A 27784-nucleotide genomic window follows, 5' to 3' on the forward strand; every position below is an offset into this window, starting at 1 on the left:
CCCAGTGGGGAGGGGATGGTGGGATCTTGCATATTTTGACAATTAGGAAGGAAACAGCTGGGGCTGTGAGAACCTGAGAGAGTAGCTTGGGATTTTGTGTCTAGCAGCAAACCTGCCCTAACATCTAAAATATCAACATGAAATCTAAGACTTATTTGCAGACTGGGGCTACGTCTACACCGAGTTGGACTGCAGCCAACACTAGCAGGTCACTGGTACACACACTTCAGGCAGGTCTACCATGATCAACTATGGTGCCAAAATACACCTGCCCCAGAAGACAATGTAGAGGGTGCCAGAATGAGGTCATCCTCCCCACAGTCTCTGCTGCATCTGGATCAGACCTGCCCACTCTGGTCAAAATAGCCCAGAGAAGCTATGCCTCCCAGCTATAAGAGCTGCATGCTGGGACATAACAGGAGCAGCCCTGTACCACCCAATCCTAGAAACAGAGCTGCTGCAGCCCTGCACTGCCCAAATGTACTTTGAGAAGAGGTCACTGCCGACTAAATTATGACAGCCAGTGCAAGGTATAGGAGTGTTGATGCTGATTGATGACAGAAGCTTTACTCTACTCAGCAGAGGTGCAGCAGCTGTTGCAGAGTAAAGCGTTCTTCCATTGCAGAGGGGCTTTTAGTGTGAGCACACTCAAAACACTGTTGGCAGAATTTAGTAGTGCAGACTGTGTGTCACTTGCATTAGTTTATTTGGAAGGTTTGCTTGCAACCATAAAGACATTAAAAACATGTTTAAATGCAAACTGAATTCTGATGACAAATCTGCTGCTACACTACAGGATAAATACTCCACTGATAATCTTACAGGGGAACCCCTTCTCCCCACCCCAAAAAACCCTCTGTGCCTGTGATTAAACAACCTATAAAGGAAAAATAAGGGACGGTAATCCTGGCAACTAACACCTTGATTTTTGTTTTATGAATATCTGCACTGGATACTGTCACTGTTCTAACTCTCCGTTTACATATAAAAAGATGACAAAAACATGTTGGTGGTACCTGTTGCTTCTTTAATACTTGCAAGTTTCCACATGGTAAGTTTTTCAGTGTGGTCAGGCTGGCTGGGATACCCAGGGGCTGGGCGGATTCCCTCATATCTGATCCTGCGCAGTTCTGCAATATCCAGCTGTTCATCGTTGCAGTAAGCCCATAATTCTTTTCGGACCCTTTCATGGAGCTCCTCTGCAAACGCCTTGGGAAACAAGGCAACCTTTTTAATTTGCAGAAGCTATTAACAGCAACTTGCTCCAGGCTAACAAGAGCATCGTCTGTTTTTACTGCTTTATAACTTGTAATGGAAGTTGGTATGCTATCAAGCAGAGAGCTAAGCTGTAAATTGGACTGATGCAAAATCTCATCTTTTATTGCACAACCTATAGCAGCCAATTATGCATGGCTAGACTCAGGACAAATTCCCAGTGGAGAGGCGGCCTTAGATTCAGTAGGTCAAATGGTATTCTCAGTATGCTCGTACAAGTACTAATATAAATGAAAGCCCTGCAAGTGTGCTGAACTGTGGAACTATTGAGTCCTGTGAGGGCTCAAAAAAGATAGTCCAATTCAAAGTTCCCGATGCACAGATACTTTTAAAGAGGTAAGGCAAGGAGTTTAAAAATTGTCAAACCAACCAAAATAGTTTTGGAGATATGTGAACCTAAGATGATGCCTTTGTGATGACAAGGTCTAGAAAGCTGTACTGTATCTCTAGTACTGCTGTCTATGTGGATTCTTCCCATGACATTCATGTTTTCAGATTTAATGCACAGCATAAACTGTAGGTCTTGTGACATTTGGCTTTATGGAAGAAGGTGAAGCATTCACTTGTCAAATGAGCCTCATACAAAGTGCACATGTGATCTGTAATAAAATGTTACCTCTGCTAACCGGTCTCCCAGGGCTTTCACCATGATGCTGTTATAGTCATCACACTGTTTCTCAAACTCTTTGCACAGTTCATCTACCCCAAAACAGGCCACAGCAAACAGGCCTAAATAGTCACGAACTCCAGAATCCAAGGGGGCGATGAAGTCAGAGAGACAGTAATATGGATCCATGCAGGCAGAGTCCTTTTCTGCCTAAAGTAATAAAAATGTTGAATAAGAAAAGGGAATTCTTTTTAAGTCAATTTCTCCATCAAACACAAGAAATATGTCACTTTACTTTCCTTAAACAGAAGGGAGATAATGTTTTAAACTGCAAGTACTTCTAGATACAAGATAATCCTGTCAGCTTTAGAAGAGAAGTATTATATTCCAGTCCTAGATGCCTGATGTCTTTCAGCTGTTTGAATCAGGGTTAAAAAAAACAAATCCTCTCTTTTTCAGATCTGTGCTGTGGATCCCAAATCAGATATTGGTATTCTCCTTCCAACAAAGGAGTTCTGCTCATTGAGGAAGAACATAAAGCAGAGAAGGAGAGATGCCGTGCTGGGCAGATCTCAGGAGAATTTTGACCTCAGCTTGAAACTAGCAATCATGAATAATTCCTATTGGGAATAAAAAGCTATAAAACAAGAACAATCCGACAACCCCTGTGGGATAAGGGGGATCGGATGATAGAGCTAGTCCATCTCACATGTAAGTTCTGTATGAGAGATGCTGACATGGGACCTGCTCCTACCAGCTGTGGAGTTCCTTGGCCTCCCCCACTTACTTTCCAGAAGGGTGCTGACCATGCTTTTGAGACCATTCAAGCCTTAGTCACTGCAAAGCATGTTCAAATATCCATGCTCAAAATGAGTATACCATTATAAAACTTCTTACAGTAGCTTAAAAGTGTTCTTGAGGAAAGGAAACAGCATTGTACTTTTCCCAGAATGCCAAAAGAAAAACCAGGGAAAGAGGCAGAACACAGGAATAACAATCATCCCAAGGGGTACAAGAGGCACAAATTGCATACCAAGGCCTACAATTAGCGTATCACATACAGCAAAGAAATTGGCTTGTAAATAGACACGTGCATCCTGGAAATCTACTCAGTTAAGGGAAGGAGTAATTTTATGTATACTAATTTATAATCTCTGCCTCCAGTAGTCATTTCACAACAACATGTTTACATTTTTAAGACCGCGTTTGTCTATTACTAATCTAAAACTAGAGTAAAAATCAATGACAGCATACAGGGAAGAACAAAACAGGTTAAAAATGAAGCGCTGTCAAGGCACAAGATAAAATAAAAAAACAAAAATAATTTCTCCCCTTCCACACTGTCCATGTAATCTCCTTCAGTTCTAGCCCCTAAAGTTTATTTGTAACACTAGTGGATTTTGTTTTTTCCTTTTTTTTCCCCCCCTAAAAAACCAACAAAAATATCAGATACATGCTTGATTTTCAGGTGGAAAGTGTCTATCAAGCTCCAATACAAGAGAGAACCCTGTGTATTAAAAGAAATGTTGAATGGAAGTCATGGGAGACAAGTATTCTGTTCTGCTTTGCACTAATGAGGCTTCAGCTGAAGCAGTGTTCATTCCAAATATTTAAGTTATGGAAAATATTAGTTTTTAATTTAAACTGACAAAATTTCTAGTACAATGCAGAATCCAGGGACCCCAATACAGACATTATATTTTGAAGATGCACAGCATCAGAATGCCTTAGGCTACATATTCAAGCACAAACAGAAAACAGCACCTCAAATCAGAAAAGATCAAATCTAAGGATTGTCCTGGAACAAAATAACTGTTATACCATTTACAGATCTACCTGTTAAAGCAAAGAATAAAAATAAAGGAAACAGAAGCATTAGGTAGTAATTGCCACATCAAATAATAGTGAACTTCATTTTTAACATGTCCCATCTACAACACAAATTAGTGCAACAAACTTTACATTTAGCCAGCACATACTTCATCTTCCTACCTGTTGTCTTAAGCCGTAAAATTTAGCTATTGGTTCTGCAAACTGCACTGCCTCTTCTGATGCATATAAATAAACATCATCTTGAACACTTTGAGCAGGCCAGAACCCTACCAGGCCCCTGGCTCGTAATTTCTTTTGATTAATCAAAGTTTTTAGCAGATTCTGAGCATCATTATAAACTCTTTTGGCTTCTTCACCTACAGAAAAATAAAACAAACAAAAAATCCAACACAGTTCAGGAGTGATATAGAATCAGACCACAGGAAGGCATCTAGTCCACCCCACCGCTCAAAGCAGGACTGGCCCCAACCAGATCATCCTAGCCAGAGCTTAGTCTAGCCATGTTTTGAAAACCCCCAAAGATGGAGCTTCCATCACATCTCTGGGTAACCTGTTCCAGTATTTTCCTACCCTCCAAGTGAGAAAATTCTTCCTAATATCCAACCTAAACCTCACTTGCTGCAACTTGAGACCACTGCTCCTTGTTCTGTCATCTGCCATCACTGAGAACAATCCAGCTCCATCCTCTTTCGAAGCTCTTTCAGATAGATGAAGGCTGCTATTAAGTCCCCTCTCAGTCTCCTCTTCCCTAGACTAAATAAAGCCCAGGTGCCTCAGTCTTTCCTCATAAGTCGTGTCCCACAGCCTCCTATACTTCCTATAACTAAATTATAGTACAACTTAATGCAGCTTCCAATCTGTTTTTCTGTTGATGAACACATTTTCGACAGAACCCTCCTCCACTTATATTCGTCTATGTTGCTAACAAAAGGTGTCCGGTGTGATGCATTTATTAGGGCTGTGTGAAGCTTCGGTCACTAATTTGATTCAGCAGAGATTCGGCCCAGTTTGGTAGCTGAATCTCCGAATCCAAATCAAATCAGGAGACCCTTTAATCTCTCCAAATCAAATCAGAGCAATTCAGACACAGACACAGACACAGCTTTATATGTTTTTTCTACATACCTCAAGGTACCAGGTGGCTCGTGAATCCCAAGATGCTGGGGTGGACGGAGCATCCCACAGGAGTGCGGGTGGGGTGTCCCCAGAGCACTCGGCAGCAGATCCGGAAGCGGACCAGAAGTATTTCTGGTCCACTTCCGGGTCTGCTGGGGAGCGCACCGGGGGGCACCCACCAGCTCAGTGACTAGTGCCTCCTGGGTCTGGGGGCACACCTGGGATCCCTCCACAGCTGATCACCGAAGCAGGGAGGGCTTCCCAGTGTGCTCGGTGGCAGACCTGGAAATGGATTGGAAGTACTTCTGGTCCACTTCCGGGTCTGCTGCCAAGCACACAGGGAGCCCCCCGTGGTCCTGTGGGATGCTCCATCTGCCCCAGCACTGCAACATTCATGAGCCACACCTGGTACCGAGGTACATAGAAAAAAAACATTTAAAGCTGCGTCTATGGCCGAATCACTAATTCTCTGAATCAGCATCAAATCTTCAGATTTGGATTCAGGCGAATCGAATCAGGACAGTGATCTGAATCAACGAACTGAAGCACTGTCCCTGATTCAGGCTGAATCCGAATTGAACACGACCCGTTTTGCACATCTCTAGCATTTACGTGGTTGTGACATGCATATTATGTACAAGAGATGCAGCTGCCAAAATACTTGTACAGGCAAGAATGGTAAAGCTGAATGACAGCAAGAGGCTGTAGTGACAGCACTTGCATAACCAGCGTAGCAGAAAAAGAACACCAAGTTTCAGAAGTTCCACATACACTTGAAGCTTTATGACTTATTTCAAAGTACTTTGGAGATCATACGTATTAGGAGTCATGGCTAACAGTGCTCTCCAGCAATGAATACAGCTATATTATGCCCTCTAATATTTTTCCACCATCAAAAATGTCTCCTTTATTTGACATACAGGCTGACTCTTTAAATGGATGTCAAAAAATTCTCATAGACTTTCCTGGGCTACCATTTTAAGATTCAAAATACTGCTGCTATATGTTACAACATTTCTCAAATTTAAGTTGTCCACATGCTTTTTTTTTATCTTTGTATATTTCTGTACAGTTAGAAAAATATCTAATATCTGTCTGCATTTTTCTTTGTGACCATTTCAATACTTACCTACTACTTTATCATTAAAGATTTTAGGAAATCCTCGATTAGGATATTTGCCCCGAAGTTGCCAGACATCAAAAAAAGGCTTCCAGTCAATATATTCAACCAGCTTATGCAGATCATAATCTTCAAATACTTGAGTGCCAATGAATCTAGGTTTAACTGTAGGAATTGAAAATACCAGTTGTCATTAAAAAAAATGGTATACTTTTTTGTGTCTTTTACCTATCCAATACAACACGTGAACACAATTTACCGCTTTATATAACCTAGTTTTCTCTTTCCTAAAACTGCACCATTGAACCCTTACTACCACAGGAATGCTACAATAAAATAATGACAGGTGTCGTCCTTGTAAGACTGTCACAATAAATTGAAGTCAGTCTAAGCACTGCACAGAACAGAGGCTGGCAGTCTACGGCCCATAAGCTGGATGCAACACGTGATATGCTGAGTTTGGCCCACAGCAGCATGGGGGATGGGTAGTATGCAGCTTGGCCCAGTGCATCACCCACTCCTCTCACTCCATGTGTTGCCACCAATTCCCCCCAACACCCACAGTGACCCACCCCCCATGTCATGTGCTGCTCATGGTTGCTGTCAAGTTTGACACTCCCCACTGCCACTGGGGACAGAAAAGTGTGAGAGACAGTGGAGGTGGCAGCAGGTAGGCCTGGGCATTGGAAGGGCAGGAAATGGTGGAAGAGTGGCAGCCTATGGTGTGATGGCTAGGTTGCAAGCAGTGGCCTGCTGCTCTAAATGGTTGCCAACCCATGGCTTACAAGATCATGAGGCAGTAGTGTAAGTGGGGGTAAGCAAGCAAGGCACCATCTTTGAGGGGGTGCAAAAAACAGCACCTGCCACAGCTACTGCCATCACCCAAGGCACAAAGCTTCTAGTTATGTCTTTGTTATCAGGCATTAAAATCCACTCATGAGTCAGGTTTCTGTATTGGTCTGTCCCAAACGGTATTGATTCACACTTAAGTTGTGCTGGACTTGAAGTCATTTTGTTGACTGCAAGAACTAGTAGAAGGGAATAGATGAATTACTGCTGCTTCTGATCCATTTCAAGTGCTTTTTATATTCCTGGTCATAGGGCCTAATCCTATACTCATACAGAGCCCTGACAGTCATTAGCACTGAGTGCTGCTAAGTTTCAGAACAATTATAAAAGTGGTCAGGAAGTTACAGAACTTTTTGAATTTCCACACACCTGTACTGGATTGGGTATACACAAGAGCATAAAGGGGCACTGCCATGGTGTAGCCATTGGTTCTGCAGCTGCTTCTTTCTTACCCTTCCTGCTACTGTTACTGGGACGTTTATAGAGATTAGTTAATGAAAATTAAGCATTGCATTTCGGCAGCGTGATTTCCTTATGGAAGTATTATGAGGCAAGGTATTTCTGGGAGAAAAAAGAAAAAAACAATGCCATGATACGAGGCACTGGTGGGACCTCATCAGGAATACCATGTTCATTACTGGTCATCCATGGTCAAGAAAGATTCATTTGAAACTAGAACAGGTACAGAGATGAATTACTGGGATGTTTGGAGGAAAAAAATGAAGAGTCATACAAGGAGTCTACATGAGCTTACTGTCTGAAGTAAAAAAAAAACAAAGACCTACAGGCATTATGACTGCTCTCTATGAAAATATTATGGGGTATACACCACAGAGAGAAAAAATACATATTTGGGTTAAAGAATAAACATTGGTACTATAACCAAGCGGTTATAAACTGTTGATGAATAAAATTTAGGCTGAAAACTAGAAGGAACATAATCAAAGTCATGAGGTTTTCAACCACCTTAGAAAAGAAATACATGGGGCAAAAAGCCTATATGTTAAAATGGGGGTGTAGGCTGTAGTTGTGTTGATTTAAGGACATAAGGACATAGGCAGATAAGGTTCTTTGGGTAAATCTGTATTTTTAATTAGACCAACTTAAATGTTACATGTTAAAATGGAGCTCAATCAGTTTATGAAAAGGATTATAGTTGATTGCAATCTCAAGCTCCAATGGTACAAGCAAGTTCCTGCTCGTCAGTTCTATCTTATAAAAGTAGGTACTGTTTGAGGTACTGTAATGGACACTTGTAAAGAACTTATGTTTTTTCCCCACTAATCCATAGCAATAAAAATTAATTTCTAAAAAAAATTCAGAAATTAAATATAATGGGACAACTACACAGTTGCAGGAGAGAAAAAGGGGACACTTCATTTGTGCAACAGGAAAACCCTTCAAATTCAAAAGAAACCAATTTATTTTCAAGCTGTTTCACAGAAAAGACATTGCCGCCTTGTGAGTTTATGAAGCTTAGTGTTCAATTAAAAAATTGCACACTGACCTGGTTTACAATCTGACAGCCAGTCATTATGGAAACCTTTTCTCCGGGCTTGTTCCAAAGACAAGTATTTCCTTTCCTGTATAGAAATATAGGATACATATAGATAGAACCTCTCAGCTTTAAATCTTTAATGACTCTCCTACAGTTTATGTTTATTCTATAAGCCTATTAGGCCTTACATAAAGCTATTGAGGAGAGCTTGAATTCCAGTCCACTAAACTACTACATTATCTTCTGGTAGATGGTTCTAGTTCCTCTGGCTGTAAAGGTTTTGGGTATTAATGTCCATACCTGAACTTTAGGCTGCCTTATTAGTTCAACAAAATGCATATAGATGTACAACACAGTGTTGTACATGCAAATGCTCACAATGACTCAATACAGACAGTCAAAAAGCCTGAGGCTGAATTGATTCAATCTTTGCAGGTCACGCTAAGCTGTGCAGACTGTACCCATAAATAAGTGAACAGACATTCACGTCTGAGTCCAGAAATGCAGTCACATGTTTGCATTGGCCCAGGCCTGAAGCTAGAAAGGGTAGGGAGAGAAGGGTGTGCTACAGAATGTCTCCCTGCTCTACTGGAGCAGACAGCTTTGGCCAAGGCTAGCCTGCCCACCCCGCCAGAGGGGGTTTGCAGGAGACGTACAAAGCATTCTGGGATGCTGGGGGACAGAGTTAATTTGAATCTGGAAGGGATCTGGAAGAGAAGTTCAATAAACTGATTTAACCCAAATCAGTTAAGACCTATACTACATCCATCCAGGTTCATCTTAAACTAGTTTTGGCCATTTTGAAAGCAATTTGTGTGTACTCAACTTCTCGTTTTACCGATCTGAACCAGTTTCTGATCACTTATACTGGTTTGTGTGTAATTTCTGTACCTAGCTAGTAAATTTAGGATAATCAATAATAAAATAAAGAGTGACTGTCAACACCTGGGACAAATTCCTTGCTCCAGTTAAAATAGAAAATTTGCTATTGATATCAATGGAGCCAGGAAGTCACTCCTACAATTCCCAAAAGTTACCTTTTGTTGGAGGAGCTGCTCTAGTGGGAATACAACCATAGGAAACTTTAAGGAAAAAAGCAGTAGAAAAAGCAATAGGCATGGCCTTTCTCCTACAAGTTCCCACACTGAATTTTTAGGATGTTTCTTCTCAAAAGTCTCAGGTATGAAGTCCAAAGAGAAGTCTGAAAGCAAGGATGTTCTTAGCAAGAAGAGTTTATCTTTGGAACTACCTGACAGGACTTTCAATGCGTTTCTCAATGGACTTCCTACCATGTCTATTTAAACAGAAGACCTGCATTTCTTACTCTTTTCCTATCCATTTGTTTCTTCTGTCTTCCAATGTAAACATTTCTTCATCCTTCATTCCCAACATTTCAAAAATTAAACCTTAAATTTCTGTTTAGATACCTTGCCTGGCTTTCATTCCTCATCTCCTTTATTTTGCAAGACCCCATACTACAGTATATACTCCATTCTATAGACCCCATACTCAGGAGGATATTACAGTATAAGCACTGAACAATGACAACCAGGACTTTCCTGAGAAAGTGACTGTAAGAGTAGGGCAGGATTTTGTTTTAGGCCAGGTAGACACTACATTTTTACTGATATACGTAATCAGAAGCTGATCTACACATGTAACAGAACTGAAGTATGGGGCACACAGACTGGCTTAAAAATGGCAGAACTTGATCTAAGATTAGCCCCCCCACCCCCATCTGCTCACTGCTAAACTAAATTATACCACTTACAGAAAACCACATAATTTGATTCCATCTCAGGCTTCTTGAATGTCTGTACCTAGCTTTAGAGGTCAATTCACATTGACTTTTGTAAATTAATTTCTCAATGTAAATACACTGAACATCAGTAAAGAATCTGTCCAAGGATTAATAGTGATACAAGGATTGATTAGTTTAGAAAGGAAAAGTTGTGGGTGTGAGTGCATACATATACAATGGACAGGTTTATTTACCTTAAGAGATTCATAGTGCTCTTGCCTAATGTCATCATATTCCTCCAATATTTCTTCAAAGAAATCCTCCTTTAGATTTTCATCTAACAGTTGAGAGCACTGAGGGAGGAAAATGGGAATTTACACAATAGGAAGATTGCAACATGGGTGAGCCAGCCCAGGGAAAACTTTAAACTAGGTCTTTTCCTACTCTAGTTTCCACAGGCATTATCTTGCTAAGCATGACAGATGTAACGCCATTACTAACTTGTAGGCTAGCTTTCAAAGCTTTATAATAATGTTAATTTCTGCACGCATCAACAGTGCCTGTATGATGTCATGAGGATTCAGTCTGACACAAGGAAGAGCTAAGGGGTGGAAACTATAACTGGAAGCTCAAACAGGCCTATGAACCAGACCAAGACTTGGATGGACAATTCTCTAGTCTTTTTACAGTAACATTTTCCCACTTGGATTACACCTCCCTTCTGAGGCCCCGCATGTACTTCACAGCAGTACTGTTGGTACTTTGAGTGTACCAATATTTGTCCCTCTGTCACTAATTTCTAACAGAGTTAAAAAGGTAGAAGGCAATGAATCTGTAACTAACTTTACTAAAATTACATAGCTGTAAATGCCTGGTGCTACAATCAGCATTTGTTAAAAGATTCATGAAGTCACTATAGCGTTGGAAATAGGCTTTTAAGATAATAATGGGTTAGCCAAAATGAGCAATTAAAAACAAGACAAGAGACAACTAGGAAATGGCAGCAACACCCCCCAATGAGGGATCACAATTTGGAAGCTGGGGTCTCTGGTGGCATCTTACTCAGTTCTTCAATTTAATCTTAAACTTGGGTAATTTCACTGCTACTATGAAGTCATTCCCTCTGTCCCCTCCACCCTACCAGGCCCATAAAAAAACCGCCACATCTTATCAACTGCAGGTTAATTCTGCACAGGAGCTTTCAAAAAACTCCACTAGGTAAAAATCACTTAAATCTGTGGCAGAAGTCTCAGTGACTTAAGTGAGGTCAGGATTTCACATCACGAGCTTGGGGTGCTGACATTTCCTTCAAACCATTCTTTAGGTCCATGTTGGGGGGCTACCTGTAGAATATGCTTATCTCCAGCAGAACTGGCAGGAGGTTGGTGTACAAAACCTACGCTTCTCACACTGAAATCTTTCTGCACCACAAAGACAAGCTTTGGTTTAAGGCAATCTACAAAGGCTCTGTGTTTTTGCACAGTCCATCTTCCATACCAGAAGTTGCTTCCCCTAGAAATGTCTCCATGCAGGTAATGTCAGATGTTATCCAAGATAATGGACACCCTTATTGACATTAACTTTAATGGGGTGTCACTGTGAGACTGGGGAGTAGGAGCAGACCACCACAAAAGAGAGCAGCTGTCCTGTATCTGCCAGCACATGGAATACCTACTTGCCAAATGCAGATTCTGAAACTGCATAGGGTTGGGAGGATATGGAAAATAAATGAAGATACCATCAAGTCAGCCATCTTCTTTTCCCCTTCCTTGGGGTTTTCATCTCCTTTACCCACACATGGAAAAATCAGCTCCTTTAAATACTCATTTTATCTTACCACTCAACATTTTTCAAAGCAACACTTCACTACTGTCCTTGAAATTTCATACTTGGGGTCTTAACCTCTCCCCGCCCCGCAAGATCCTTAGGAAAATTCATCTTTATCATGTGATCTTGTCTTCTTGAGTCCATATTAAAAGCAATTTTTTTCAAGTTTAAATCCTCAAAGCTTCAGAAGTACTGACTTATCAGAAAGTACCGAGTAACTACTGACTTAGTTTGAAGATCTACAGTTTGAGAACGAAAGGGTTTCTAAAAAATCTAACATAAGCAAACCCCAGTATTCAAAATTCACTGTGTAGTTTTTTAGATCTCAATTATTCATATTAGCCTGTTCTTCAAAGATTTAAGTCTATGACTTCAAGTATTCTAAAGCACCCTAACAGCCACTCAGATACTAACAGGAAATTCTCAGATAGTCACTTTCATCAATGTGTGTTTCCTTAGAGTCAGGAATCACACATATTGAATTCATTCTAATATACTGTATTTATTCCTGGCTGTCATAAATATTAGGCATTTTACAAAAAATTAAAATGGTTTCTTTTAAAGACATTACAATCAACTTCAAAATGCACAAAAATGCTGTATCTAGGGAACAAAACTTGCTTTGGCATCACCAAATGGCCAGATTTTATGTCAAATTTAACAAAATCCTATGGGCTACTTTTCAACGTCCTTCTTTTCATTTCATATCTGGGCCACCTAGTCTAAGAGCATCAGTTAAATAGTAATGCCCCCCAATTTTATCTCCTAAGCAAGCCAGGGATGTGGAGGGTGTTCTTGCTGACATCTTGCTTAAGGGAACCACAGTAAACACAACTATATTAGAACCCTCAAGAAGCTGAAACATCGCATATAAAAAGACTGACAGAGAGACATGTCTGAGGTGCTGTTTCAGCACAACGATGTCTGCCCACATACTAGCCTGTGCATCACAAAGCCAATCTCATTGTTTGGATAGACTGTGCTGCCCCATCCTCCATGCAGCCCAGCGAATGAAGGACAGATTACAAGGGTAACAAACTTCAGCAACCAACTCACCTATCTTAGGAACTAAAGAACACAAAATAAGTCACAGGCTTACACCATCACAGAGTAGTTACAGAGTGCCCTGATCTCACTCATAAGGACTGGGCTATCTGGTGAAACTGTTTTTTCAGTAACCTGAAAGAGGCTTATAGGTGGCATTCAATTTAGAGGTTAGGGCAAATGGACTGGAATAGGAGTTCTGCATAGATATTGTCTGTTCTTGCATACAAAATGCCTTGGAATATAGTAAGCACCTTGTCTTTGAAAGATGGAACGGGGGGGGGGGGGGAAAGAGATCTTTCCTCATAGTAAGAAACCAAGTAGCAGCATTTAGGGACAGCATAACCACGTTTTCAAAATGCAAAAGTGGGACACATGCCTATATCTTGGTTCTGGACAGCATGGCTAGACCAGAACTAAGCAGAGCCCACAAGGGGGTGGGGGAAGATGTGAGCTGCCTGATGTGGGACTCAGGGTGCCCAGCCCTGCTGCCCTCCTCCTGGGGACCTCTTTGGGCAGGACCCAACACAACTTACACACCACCTTACTCCTTCAATATAGTACTTTAAATGATACAGAGGTCTTGATCTAGCTTTCTGCAAGTTAATGCATTTTACTAAGAGAGAGCGTGAGAGCGAGAGAGAGCGCGAGAGCGAGCTTTCAGGACCAAGCCCTGGAGGAGCACATTTGTTTTGAATAAAAATATACTGTTAAAGGGAAGGGACAAAGGATGTGTGTACTGGTAGGGGAGAGAGATGGCAGGAATTGCACAATCCAGAACTTACAACTATGACACTTTTGGATGCATCAAGGACATGAATGACTGGTGCACTGTATCGCGGGGCAATTTTGACAGCTGTATGTGTTCTGAAATAGGAACAGATCAAGAGTAAATGTTTCAAGACAAGGTACAAACTTTTCAAAACCCAGGCACTCGGAGACATTACCTAGTCAAGTAAACATCAAGTTACATTTTTATAAATAAAAATAGATATTTAGGGAAAAAAATTCTGCAGGTATACAAATGCAAAATTCACGGTTGGAAAAAATTTTCAGGAGAAAAAAAAAATAAGCCATATGTTTTATATAAATGGATTACTACACACAAGTAGACTTATGTATACAGCATTTTCCTTCCAAAAGATACTGAAATGATTTTTTGGACCACACTCTGTATCAACTTCTCTGTGCCATCATACGGTCTTTCAGCATTGTAAGAGAAAAAAGAATTCAACCTGCTACTTGACCAAGTCTTATGATACCATAGTGAGATGTGTTCAAGGTTAAATCCTCTAGAAAAAAAAAAAAATAGTTCTTTCTTACAAATGCCTCAGGTTAATTATGCCTGTGGCCTTCAGACTTTCACCAACACATCCAAATGATGAACTATGACTGACTGTTCATAACATGTTTTACAGTAGTTGCATGCAAAAACGTGGTCTTCAAAACCTAAAGCGTAAGCCCCTCCACTCTTGAGATGAAAGAGGAACTCTTTGCAGTCATTAAGTAGAAAGATCTTGCCCTCACTAGGAAGTCACCACACACTAAGACTTCAGCTCAGCAAAGTGTTTAGAACACATAAGTCCATTTGTGTCCATAAAGCACTTAAAGAACATGTTTGGAGCCTGCTGATTGTTTAGCACTTGCTAAAGTGCTTTGCTGAATAGAGACTGGAGTGCTAAATTAAGGCTCAAACTAATGCATTACCTGCAGCTGACTATTTCAGATCTTTGTCCTGACAAATGGTATAAAAGTATGTGCAAGTAAGCGTGCTTGCCAGGAAGCAATACCTCACTTGTTCATTTTGCTACTTTAAGACAGCATGTCTGCTGTGACTTGACGCAAGTTGGTCAGGAAATGGATATACATGGGGAAAACAACAGATAATGAATTGACCAGGCATTCTGTGGTCCTGAAAAAGAACTAGTAGAATAGTGCGAGATGCAAAATGGAAGAAAAAGTCCATTTATTCTTAGTTCAACTACCTCATCCCAGTCTACTTTCTTAATATAAAAAGTTACATTCAGTTGCAGCAACAAAATGACAAATAATTAGTGTTGACATATTTACACTAATTCAAGACAAGGTTCCCATCCTCTCCAGTCCCCCCCCCTGCAAAAAAAAAAAAAAAAAGTCTGCACGTGGAGAAAAAAAAAGCCTGGTCTTAGATTTGAGTCATGGCCTTGGGCAGGTAGCAGGGCAGTTCCAGCTTTGGCCCAAAATTCAGGGCTAAAGTCAGAGCTGAGCCACTGCCTACCCTGGGCCAAAAGAGCTTATTTGGTGGGAGAAGTGGCACACAGCTAAGTGGTAAGCACAGGGGAGAGAACCTGAAGCTTGTCCCTCCACCACTTGCAACTCTAACTCAGCTGCCTTCCCCCTCATCTTCTGAGGAGGAGTGTCATCTTAAATTTAAAGTTATTTAAGATTTGCATAAAGGAACTTCATTGCTTTTACAATGAATGTATATCTACCATGTAACTGCATATAATTTAAGCCATCACAGGATTTTTGTTGTGTTAACTTCCAAGGTAATTGCATCTGATTCCCCCCATATATATTTACTAATGTGACAAGATCTCAAGGGTACTTTCTTTTGCAATAACAAACTTACCTGCTCCAGGGCTTCAACCTTAAACCTGTTGCTTTCAGCACCACCATGTTTACATATATATTTTGCTTTGAAAGACAGGTGCAGCAAAGCAATAATTAAGTAGAGAATTGTACACACAGCTGTAAAAATTAAGTGTGCAAAAACTATCACACATTCAGTGTGATGAGGGGAAAAAAGAGTGTCCCATCAGGCTACTGATCTTGGATGTTGGAGACCTGGATTTGAGTCCCTGCTCTATAGACAGCATGCTCGCCTTCTGTGCCTCAGTACTTTCTTGCCTCACAGGCATATGTTGAGAACATTAAAAATTATTAGGCACTCAGATATCATGGTAAAGGCAGCCACTGAAGGCAGAGATGAGAGAGACAGGTGATAACCATCTACCTGAATGTGTTTAGGCATGTCTACACTGCTACAGTCTCAGGCAGGCCACTTTCACCCACCCACACCAGCACAAATTAGCCAAATCTGAAGAGAGCCTGTGAAGCCCTTCTGGGGGTCACCCCCAGCCACTCCTCTTAAAAATCCTGGAGACTGACGTTAAGAGTGGCCACAGAGAAACACCCATCTCTGCTTCAAGCCACCTCACAAGATAATTTCTGGAATTTGTGCATGTGCATGCGAGTGGGTGTTTATGCATAGGAATGGATGAGCTAAGACATGCTGCTCCCTGGACACAGACATGTCATACGCTTATTTTAACACTGAATAAGAACTGAATAAGTTAAACTTAAAAAAATCCCAGAAACAGACTTTTTGTACTGCAAATGTAGTGTACATTGCAGACTGAAATAATTCAAATAATTTTGCACATGCAGTTTTTGTGCATCTGTGAGTTGCGTATTTAAGAGCAACACTTAAAAAATATAAAGCCTACAAGGGAGGTGTTAGGGTAACATGTTACATCAAGCTCTCATATTCATCTTCATGCTTTTGGCTCAATTAGTCATTCTAAGACTCCCTCTTTTGCCATTAGTTTTATAAAATGGGTGTCCCTTTTTCTTTAGGTTCTGGCAAGTATGTGCATCTGTTTTGGATATACAAGTTACAGCTAACTCTGAAAAATAATTATGCAAGTTACCTTTCTGGGAACTTTTAAATTTGTTCCATCCTTGATGATGTACTTGGGCTTCATCTTAGATAATATATTTGTTCAAGCACGATATTATATTTGCTTAAGGCTTAACCGTTTTATAAGCAAAAGGGAGAAAAGTGATAGATAGGCAACATAAGCGATATAGTGGGATTGCATATTTTTACATACATTTTTAATTATCTTTCATAAAAAACACCATGTGATACACTGCCACTATTACTTGCCTAGTTCTAACATTACCAAAACATTTTAGTAAAACAAATATGCATTATAACTAAGCTAAAGATATCCTACTAGAGAAATTGTGTGCGCAGAGTCACGCATCCCCTTCCCTCAGTGAGAAGCTATTACAGAGCCAAAGTGCAAAGAACTCTGTAAACAGCTTTTAAAAAGTATTTATTTAAACTGTTAAAGCAGGATGATCAAACACATGGCCCTCAGGCCAGATCTGACCCACAGAACGATGTCATCAGGTCTATACAGATCCCACAGGGGAAAGGCACCAAGTCAGTGCTGTGGGGACAAGCGATGGCCGCATTAACTGCTGCAGCTCCTCATCCCAACACCACATCCAGATCTGGCCTGGAGTGGGGCAAGTTGGACATTCCTATTTTAAAGTAAATGTATATACTATTAAAAACTCTCCAAAGCCTGAGATGTATATAAAAGAAAATTACCAGTCTTCATTAAATCTCTGGTTTTAATATTCAGGTAAATATCTTTCACATGTGTTTGCGTGTTTCACAAACACCTTAGGTAAATTTGTTTGTTTATTTTCACAACAAAATTGTATGCTGATTATTCAGTCTGAAAAGCCAGGGATAAAGCATATGGGTTTTATGCTTTCCAAAGGCATTTTGTCTCCATAATGGTGAATTATGCAAGTTGTCTCAAAATGACAATGCATTGAGGACCACAAAGGACTATCATGGCAGATCATCAGCTCTTCTAAGCCCTCCACTAAATTAGAACAAATATGTTTTGCAGACAAATTATTTGTATTCCATCGCTTTTGTTTGTTTCAGTGTCATAGAAGATGAACCCAGACCAGAAGGAAAATCAAAAAGGTAAGGACACATCATAATGTGGGGGAGATTGCTGGGCCAGTAGACATGGCAGTTATCCTAATCAACTCAGTGCTTGTTATCTTATTGACCATTTTGCCAACAACAGCGGATTCAAGAGGCAGGGAGCTGTAGGATGCTGATCATAAAAACGCACAAGCTTCTGAGAAGAAAAGAAACAATACTCAAACTTTATATATGCAAGAACTGACCTCTTCAGTCTCCTGAGCTGTCACCTGCTCAAAATATTGGACATAAATCAGTTAGCAAAGTGTGACTCAAGCCACCACCCAAAACAGGTTTGCAGGAAGGTTAATACCAGATGTCAGCCCGCTGTCAATATTATTCTCTAGAATAATCAGAACAGTGACATGACTTTATTTGAATACATTTACAAGAATGAGATCCCAAGCTGAGAAATTCCAATTCAAAACTAAGCATCCTATAAACATGTGGTCTGTCCTGTTTCAACAGATTAGAAATTCAAATCTTGCAGAGCACTGTGGCCAGGACCCGCCAGTGACAGGCTTATCTTTAAGCACATGAACAGTCCCACTCCTACACTGCAAGTTGAGTAGATTCAGTAGAGCTCTGCTGAATCAGAGCCTGTATTGTTCAGCCCCTGCCCAGGGACACAGCTCCATTTGTAGCAACTGTGTTTAGGATCAAGCCCATAGCATTTAAAACATTTGACATTTAGATAACTAAAGTATCGTGCATGTCCAGTATTAGTAGAAACCCAGAGATACTGAGGTAGAGACAGTAGCAAGTTAAGCCTTTATCTTCTAAAAAAAAACCAAAAAAAAAACAACCCCCCCCCCCAAAAAAACCAACAAAAAAGACAACCATGAGGAACAGGGGAAGAGAAAGTTATACTTCACATACACAGATTTTACTTATTTATTTAGTTGCTTGCGTTTAGCAGGACCTTGCGTATGCTTTTGTCCCCTCAAGATTATTTTACTCACTTAGAAGTGGTTGCTCCTCCAATCAGCAATGGAATCTTTATCTCTAATCTCTGCATTTCCTTGGCAACAAAAATCATTTCATCCAAAGAAGGTGTAATAAGACCAGAAAGACCAATTATATCTATTGCCCAACAAATGGGTAAAAAAAAAAAAGAGAGAGATTTTAGAAGGGGTAGAACTACTACACAATGTATTTTTAAACTGTAAATAACTGAATCAAGTCAGCTTTGTGCCTCAAACAAAGAGAAACCATACTGTAAAAACATATCAGCTGCTTGCAAGCAATGGCATCCCAGAAGTACTGGATGCTTGGTTTGACTGAGTTGGAAGGGACAAAGTTTTTAAGAGCAGCAAATGATTTGGGGTACTTGACTTCACAAGCCTGTCTTAGTGCTGAGCATCTGCAGCTACCAAGGACTTCACCTGAAGTTGCAGGTGCTCCATACGTATGAGTTGGCCCTAAAAGTATCTCAAACGTTAGGAATCCAAAAGGCAGAGGACACTGATACCAGAAGCCACTTCTGAAAATGTTGGCCAAAAGGCTCAATTTCAGAGTTTAAGTATGCCATTGGCTTTACTTACATGAGTTGAACCGCTATGTGCATAATGCTTGGATATTCTTGACTACTATATTGGCATTTTCACAGCTCTAAGCCACAACATTTAATTTGGAAGCAGCTGGCATTTGGTTTAGAGAAAACTTATTCCCCTACAACCATGAATTCCAGCTTTTACTGTCACTGGTTTGGCAAGATTCAGAATGGAACTAAAAGCCAAGTTGGACTAATTGATATGTCCTTTGACTAATTATTTAACCTTTCTAAGCCTCAGCTTATTCTTGTGTGAAATGTAATAAGATTTACCTTTTCCATAGAGCTATTCTTTTCTAAAATATTTCAGACCTTAGGAAAATGTTTTTATAGTGTGCACCAAACATTAGCAGCAACAATAAAAAGGTAAGCTCTGTCAATAAAAAGCTGCCCATGAGCCTCTTAATCTTCCAGAATTCGTTAGCAAGATAATTCAAGTTCATGTTTAAATTCAAACAAATGAAGATTATAGATCAAGTGTTTCTATACCTGCTTTGTTTTCAATAGCAGCTCTCAATATCTTATCACATGGAGTCATGACTCCTAAATCAATAACCCTGTGAAAAGAAATAACATGGTACACGATTCTTTTTAAAAGGTAACAAAACATGTTTTGAAGGAGTGATCAAGTCATTTATTTTAAACCACTAGCACAAAGTGTTATATTTTAAAGAAACACCACAAAAATCTAATTTTGAAGGAAATGAATGGATACCTTTGGTTATAACTGATCTTGCAAAAACACTGGCAACCTTGGAGAATTTTTAGCTCCTGAAGGAACTTCTCATGATACGGTACCATGAGTAGAGAAAACTTAAAAATTTTACCATGGGTATTCTTTAAAAATAAACAAACATAACATGAATTTATCTATTAGGCAGGCATAAAGGAACAGCAGACGTGAATGCAACCAATTCAGTACGAATGTAGTACTGGATCCATAAAAATAAGTTTGGTGGCTAACAAATGTATTTTTAACTATGTACCAATGACAATTCTATGCTGGTAATTTTTACTGTGCCTACAAATTGCCAAATGGAAACAAACACAAAAAACTCTAACAACTGGGGCTTGAAAAATCCACGTGCTCTGGGAAGCAAGGTGACCCATCCCATTAACTGCAGCATCTATGCTTTCCTTTAAGAAAAGGAATTTTCAATCCCCTACAGCTACACAAATGACCTTCCAAATAAATACAGCATCAGCTCTTTGAGTCTGCAGGCAGGTAGCTCAAGTGTTTCTCTGCTACTGCTCATAACTTTGCTAAGTAGAGGAGTGAAGCTGACAAGTCTCCAGTCAGTTCCACAGTTGCCATTCAAAATCTTGGCAGCGATGAATATGACAAGAATGATGTCAGTTCCCTATTACTACTGGCTTCTTACGAAGCTATGCAGCAGTAGAGGGCAGACTTATTTATGAGGGGTGGGGAAAGGAGCCAAATAAAGGCTCAGAAAAGTGGAAAGCATCCAGGTACTCTGCACCCTACACCTTCTACAGCAGCTCTGAATCAAGAACAAGAGACAAAGCTTAATTACTTTCACACAACTAGAGAAATTTCAGATTTATAGTCTGCTAATTAACCAGACTGGGATTTCATAGACATTAGGGCTGGAAGGGAACTCGGAAGATCTTCAAGTCCAGCCCCCTGCCCCAGGGACAGTAAGTCAGCAGGGGTCATAGGATCCTAGAAAGATAAGGGATGAAAGATGGATCCGAAGTAGGGCGATGGGACAATACAATACTTCTCCTGTTTTCCAGCAGCTAGAGGCAGAGAAGCTGCATTTCTCATCAACATACTTCCCCTGGATCTTTATCGTGAGGAACCAACCCTTTAGTCTTTTGCAACTGCTCCTGAGCTAACATTTAATCATCAAGCTAACCAGCATAAAGAATAAGTTTAGTCCCATCCAGCATTACACACCAGGCAAAATATAAAAAGGAGAAAACTATTAGAAAGAGAAAAAAAATAACCATTCTGCAGCAGTAACTCAGTTAGAATGGAGCACTCACATACATACTATAAAAGACTCTTTGAAACCTATATGCAGTACTAGTCCCACTACCAAAGTAACATACAAGACACAAGATATAAGAGTGTCCCTTGCTTAATGATTGCTTACATACAAATACACAAACAGATCAATGAAACTGATGAAAAGTGGCTCAGAGCTGTCAGTAAATACCAAAAGTTTCAGTACAAAATGCATCTTAAGCAAGGCTTATAATTACATCCACATTTAGTTTTTCTGTGCATTATTAAATGCTTCAAAACCAAAACCACATTTGGGAAAATTAAAAAGAAAATTGCTAACATTAAATTGTGTCATACTCTAATGTCCTATTCCCATTATTACTAACCATTACCAAAGCATTTGTACAAGTAAGCACTTATTTTTTAGCCAGCTGCCTCAGCCTGCTGGCTTCATTCAGCATCACTCCCACTCATTGTGACAGAATACACTGACTTCAGTTCACTAAGTAGTTCAGCCTAAATAAAGCATGAGAAAGCCCAAAGTAATCAATGAAAGTTCATGAAAGAAGGTAATTGAAAATGCTGTTATATGCATTAAAACAGCTTTACCCAACTTCAGAAATGTAACCTCTTTTAAATGAAACCTATTCTGTTAAACATTTTCCTTTCTGGTTGTAGTCTCGTCCAAAGAGAAGCCAAAAAACAATAAAATTTATCCTAAATTTTGGAGGTGTAAGCAAGTAGGATATAGATTTGAACCAGGTTTGACTGTGTGCACTACCCAAAGGTCTCCTGACCAAGCAGGTTTACAGGACGATAAAACTGTGCCTTCCTTCATGATTGCCAGTTTCCATCGGTACAGACCTTGCAAGATTTAACATTTTCTTAAAGCTCCAGATTTTAGAATCATGCGATAAGTTGAGGTTCTCAGCCTAATGAGACAGAACACAAATATACCTCTAAATGTCACACCCTTTTTGTTACTGAGCAGAGGGCAGCGAAGAGGGGGAAAGAGAAGTAGGTGAAAACACGAGAAGACAAATTAAAATAACCCAAGATTTAAAACAAATCATCATTTTAAAACAAGGCCCTGCTTGTTTTTTTAATTCTTGGGATTAGCAATCCTGCCTTTGCTTATGCTCTATTTTAACTTTAGTTACTAAGGTTGAACATGGAATACCCAACCACAATTCAGATGAGAACATTATATTGTGATAAAGACCAGGAAGTGATGACTAGCCCCATTACCTGAAATTATTGCAACCTAGGACCACTCCCACAATGTTCTTGCCAATATCATGCACATCTCCTTTTACAGTAGCAAGCACTATTGTGCCATGATAAGGGTCCTGCAAAAGAAAAAAACAAAACAAAATACCTCAATCTTTAAAATTATGATGAAAGTTCACCTCATTTGTACAGCTCTTAACAGTGGAATCCTAATCCATGGCTCTGGTTCACAGAAGCTACTACATTATTTTTTTTATACAAATGATCATGATAAGTGAGGTTACTAATATAATTCGTAAAGCCATTACTGCTAGTAAGCCAACTGAAGAACAAGTTTCACTTGTAAGGAATGAGGTAGCTCACTGCCTTCATAAGTCTGGTCAACTTAGCTTCTACATGCCAGGCTGCCCAATCCCGGTCAAAGAGCACTGTTAATAGCGGACACAGTGGAACTTCTTCAACTCCAGTGGGACAAAAATCTGACAGGTTGCTTTCATGTCATGGGTAAGATCAGGTTGTTGTAACAGACTTGCAAAGTCAAGAAGAAACCTGGGTATACTTGTATACTGAAATCCAAAAGGTTCATTTCTGATTGAGTATTTTATCTCTTTTATATATCTAGGAAGAGAGAAACTGTGTTTCGTCCTTGTGCAGTGTGTTCTCTTTTCTAGGCTTGTTAGACCACCATGCATCTCCCTCACATTCAGCAGCCAGTACTGTTCTCAGTCACAGCAAGTCTTTTACTGGCACCTGACACTGACTAAATTAAAAAAAAAAAAAAAAAGGGATCCCCAGAGATAACCCTGTTTACTAAAATGACTAGATCTTCTAGTAGCTCTCCAGTATTTCCATTTTCAGATAGTGAACACTGGAAAACACTTGTTCATGAGGTGCCATGTTAGAGGGAAGTGCTATTTGGATGGCAAGGAAAACCAGAAAAGCGTATGTTGTGGGGAATCATGAGAATTAAAATGCCATTGAATCAAACAGAACAAAACACTGGTATGTAAATTTCTATTGTCTACTAACTACTGTTGACTCAACTGGTAATGGATGCCCTAGGGAAAAAAAACAACAGATTGAGTGGAACACAGAAAAAAAAGTCTATGCCAGACGGCAAGCAATATGGGCCAGAGTACATACTTCAGTGTAGCTGTATTTTATTTTAGAACACAATGATTTCATCTGTTTTAAATGAGCTGGCATACTGATTCTGGGCACAGGCCCAACTGGTTCTTTTCTTATTCTGTTCCAGGTCTGCAACCAGTCATTCATCCTCAGATGTAAGTGAAGAGACTGCATTCCCTACAGGTCTGTGACTGAAATGGCATTGAAGGTTACACTGCCCCAGGATAAAAGCTTGCTGGTGTGCAAGTGTGCTTTCAGAGGGTCAGCAGCTATTCTAAGGGCCAGACACTACTAGCCTCTCTTCCCTCCTCCAAGAAGGAGCAGTATTTACCAAGCCCCTCATATAGTCTGCAGAAGGTAGCATTGAGTCTAGTTGATTCTTTGTCTAACACCTCTATCAAAGCAGGATGACGTTTGCAAAAGTTGACATCTCTGCAGACAGCCTGTGCTTATTTTGCATCTTATTCTCTTCAGTGAGAAACAGCTATGTCACCAAAGCCTTAAAAGGCTGAGAACAGGATCCAATCCATAGAAACGATTCTCAACAGTCTCCAGTGGACATAAGATGAGGCCCAAGAAGCTTAAATCGGCAGTCATTTGTGCAGTTAGTTTAAAACAGACAGATGTTGGTTCAGGACAGGAGGCAGCAGAAGAAAAAAAAAAATGTATCTTACCACTGGAATCGGGGAAGAGAGGGAGGGAAAGAGACTGCAGAATCACTTCCCTGGGAGAAGAGACGCACATTTACAAGAGGTAGCTAAGGGGGTGCTTTTCCCCATACCATAGGGAGTATAGGGGAAGAGAAACAGGACATGCTCCTTTTCTCATTAAGTTAAAGTTTCCACAGGATGGAGAAAAAATGAAAGCAAGTTCTGGAGTAATTTACCTTGATGGCTGTAGTACAGAAATATGAAATTAATTTGAATGTGTTCAACTAAGGAACGCCCAAGAAAATTTTTTAAAAATTAGATTTACTACTAAAGGGTTCCATCTCATATTTAAAAATTAATCTTTAAATATTGTTACAATTTCTGAAGCACCTAGCAATTACCTTTAAGAAGTTATGGAGCATAATGGAAGGTCTCAGAGCACTAGAAAAGGGCAAACATAGTACCTGTCTCTAAGAGGAGTATCTGGGGAATTATAGAGCAGGCAACCAAACTTCTGTACCTGGAAGTATACTGGAATAAATAAGTTAAATTGTCAATTTATAAAAGTATAGTGGATAATAACCTGGTAATAGCTAATACGGACGCGTCAACAACAGATCATGTCAAAGCAAATTGACTGGAAAACTGGCCTAGTGAAAAGGGGAAGCAGTGGTATATCTTGACTTCAGTAAGGCTTTTAAACACAGTGCCATTAGTAAACTAGGGAAAGAAGGACCAAATTTAATAACTTCAGGATTGAAACAACTGGTGTGGGGGTAGGGGGTACTGTTAAATAATAATTACCAATGGTTAACTGTCTAGGAAGACATTAAGTGGGATCTAAGGATCTCTTGGACAGTGTCACTTAAAGAAAATATTAAGGGTTTGGAAGAAGGAAGAGAGAGTACACTTTTAAAACCTGCAAACAACCCCAGGGTGGAAGACATTACAAGAATTTTGGAGAACAGAATTAGAATTTGAAAGGAACTAGATAAATTGGAGCAGCGGTCTGAAAAAAACAAAAAAAACCCCAAAAAACCCAGTAAGATGAAATTAAATGAAGACAACTGCCAAGTACTACGCTAAGGAAATGGCTGGGGGCGGGGGGAATCAAATGCGATTAAACAAATGATGCTGGGTTGAGGGGAAACATTTCTTTGCAGGAAATATTAAGAGAAGGAAGACACAAATAAATCATTTTACCTGACTGGGTGCTGGGTCAGAAAGATGCAGACAAATGGCAACAGGGTGGGGGGAAGAAATCCAGAGGAGAACAGCAAGGTTAGAAAATCTGACCCATGAAGAAAGGCTGAAGGCACTGGGGGTGTAATTTAAAATTTAGAAAAAAAAGAGAAAATAAAAGGAGGGTGGGACAGGACACTGATATTCAAATTATTGAAAAAGTTGTTATCAAGGAGAATGGCAAGATCTTCACCATCTCCACCAAGGGAAAGCATAAGAAGCAACAAATTTTATTTGTAGCAAGGGAGATTAAATTACATATTGGTTACGTATTAGGAAGAGGCTGAACATCATTTGGGGTGATCTAGGTTTATTTTGTTCTGCCTTAGTGCCAAAGGATAGAGCAGATGACCCAATGAGGTTTCCTAGAGAAGTAAGGCTGGAGGCTTCTATATTATATTGCTGGGTCTATTTGCCACAACATCTGAAAACTGCTGAAACTGGAGACTTTGGCACAGAATTTAAGTTCAGTGCATCACAAAGCCTAACTAGAGCTCCACAGGATTTCTTATAACGTAAGTTTGCATATCATAAGGTTCATATTAAAAACTTCAAAAGTTGCAGACCAACCAAAGTGCTGGTACTTGCCATCAGGAAGCCGCCTGATGATTCCACTAAAAGTTATTGTTCATCTTATATCCACTTGCAATTATGCTGACAATCATAAGCCTTGATTTCTCTGGTCCAGATTTTAGGCTCCTCCTCAGGGACATTGTCTGGAAACAACTCTATAGGCTAGTTTCAATGAACGCTAGCTTAAAGAGAGATAGAGTTTTAGGGTGGAAAAGCACAACTTGCCTCTTCTTCTATATTGCCAGATTTAGCTCTCATTTCCTCTCTTTCCTTTTCCATGTAAGGAATGAGGTAGCCCACTGCCTTCTTCATAACTCGAGCAGATTTTATCACCTGAATTGACAAATAAAGGAAAAAAAAATTGTCAGACACAGAGAGACAGTAACAGCCTTTCAATGACTGATTATTTTATTCCCAGTCAGAGAAAACAAGCAAATCAAACCAAGTATTTCCAAAGATCCCAGTCTGTTAGCGAACTCTGTAGCGTTAGTTCCCAGACCCATCAAGTTCAATGGGGTTCTGTTCATACAGATCTCACTGCAGAACCAGGATCTTCAGGTCTGACCATGAAAGGTATGTTTAAGGACCACAGAAGAAAAAGAGGGCAGTGCAAGCACTTTCTAAGATCAGAAACTTCAATAAAAAATTCATTAAAAATAAAATTTTATACTCTGCATTTATTTTATACATTTTATTTGCACACCACGAAGGGGGGAAGCCCTGTGTGATGGAGCTGGTGGCTTGGCCCTGCTCCCTGCCACCATGTGCAGCTCCCCTGGCAGCTGCAGCCATAGGGGCAGCAGCTCCACCCAGAACTTGTGCATGCTGGCCAGGGTCATCCTGTGCAGGAGGGTGGGAGAGAAGCACACAGGTTTGGTGGAGTACAATTAATTGATGGGCACTTTTAGGCTGGATGAAAATTGCCTGGCAGGCCATATTTTGCCTGCCCTTGGCATAACCAGAGAGATAGATGGGCTAGGTGTGAGGAAGTGGGACACAAAGAAATTATTCCCCTTTTTACCTGAGGCAGAAACATCTTTCCAGCACCAAAGAGATCACCAACAACTTGCATGCCATTCATCAGAGGTCCCTCAATTATATTCAGAGGTCTGGGGTATTTTTCACGGTTTAACCTCGCCTCTTCTACGTCCTCAATAACATATTTTTCAATGCCCTAAAAAAACCCCAAACAAACCCAAACAAAATAAAAACAAAAAAAAATCCCCACACACAACTTTTCCTTATGTTTTCTATTATATTATATATCTGTTTCCCTACACCTCAAAAATCTTTTACTTAACAATAAGCACAACAACAGTACAAATAGATCAGTTGTCTAGAGCAATGTTTATATAGCTGCACATTTACCAATTGTAAATTCGCATAAAACCTGGCCTGCTAGAAGTCTCCACCAGCAGCAGATATTCCTAAAGTTTGAATGGAGGAAGTCTGAATGAAATTTTTCCCCTCATATTTGTAACTCAACCATCTTATCCTCCTGTTAATGGAAAGTGAAATGGATCAGCAAGCAGCCCAAGCCATGTGAGACTGACCAATCTAAAATTCTACTGACCCTGGCTACGTACAATACAAAAGAAGTCAGTGGTGAAGTACTGTTATCACATTTCTCTTTGTTTCAATGATTTAAAAAAGTGTTACCAGTAGTACCAGGTACAGCAGTTTATGACTTCTTTGATTAAAAGCTTTTAATGGCTGCATTGCAATCTTTGTAACAATAACAAACCCTTCA

General features: G+C 40.0%; 1 protein-coding gene across 3 annotated transcripts in view; it reads right to left on the bottom strand.

Annotated features, from left to right (window-relative positions):
- The window catches only part of MTR (5-methyltetrahydrofolate-homocysteine methyltransferase), a 78507-nt gene that overhangs the window by 2313 nt on the left and 48410 nt on the right, over positions 1 to 27784 (bottom strand). For all 3 annotated transcript variants that reach the window (XM_019549812.1, XM_019549811.1, XM_019549813.1), the window contains exons 20-31: positions 27056 to 27208; positions 26260 to 26367; positions 22460 to 22560; positions 19729 to 19796; positions 18650 to 18770; positions 13696 to 13777; positions 10294 to 10392; positions 8308 to 8383; positions 5961 to 6116; positions 3875 to 4071; positions 1892 to 2092; positions 1017 to 1209 (exon numbers count right to left, since the gene is read on the bottom strand). In XM_019549812.1, coding sequence (XP_019405357.1) covers positions 1017 to 1209; positions 1892 to 2092; positions 3875 to 4071; positions 5961 to 6116; positions 8308 to 8383; positions 10294 to 10392; positions 13696 to 13777; positions 18650 to 18770; positions 19729 to 19796; positions 22460 to 22560; positions 26260 to 26367; positions 27056 to 27208 — 1555 coding nt within the window. The remainder of the gene's footprint in view (positions 1 to 1016; positions 1210 to 1891; positions 2093 to 3874; positions 4072 to 5960; positions 6117 to 8307; positions 8384 to 10293; positions 10393 to 13695; positions 13778 to 18649; positions 18771 to 19728; positions 19797 to 22459; positions 22561 to 26259; positions 26368 to 27055; positions 27209 to 27784) is intronic.

The sequence above is a fragment of the Crocodylus porosus genome, unplaced genomic scaffold (genome assembly GCF_001723895.1).
Source record: "Crocodylus porosus isolate Cpor-Errol unplaced genomic scaffold, CroPor_comp1, whole genome shotgun sequence".
NCBI lineage: Eukaryota > Metazoa > Chordata > Crocodylia > Crocodylidae > Crocodylus > Crocodylus porosus.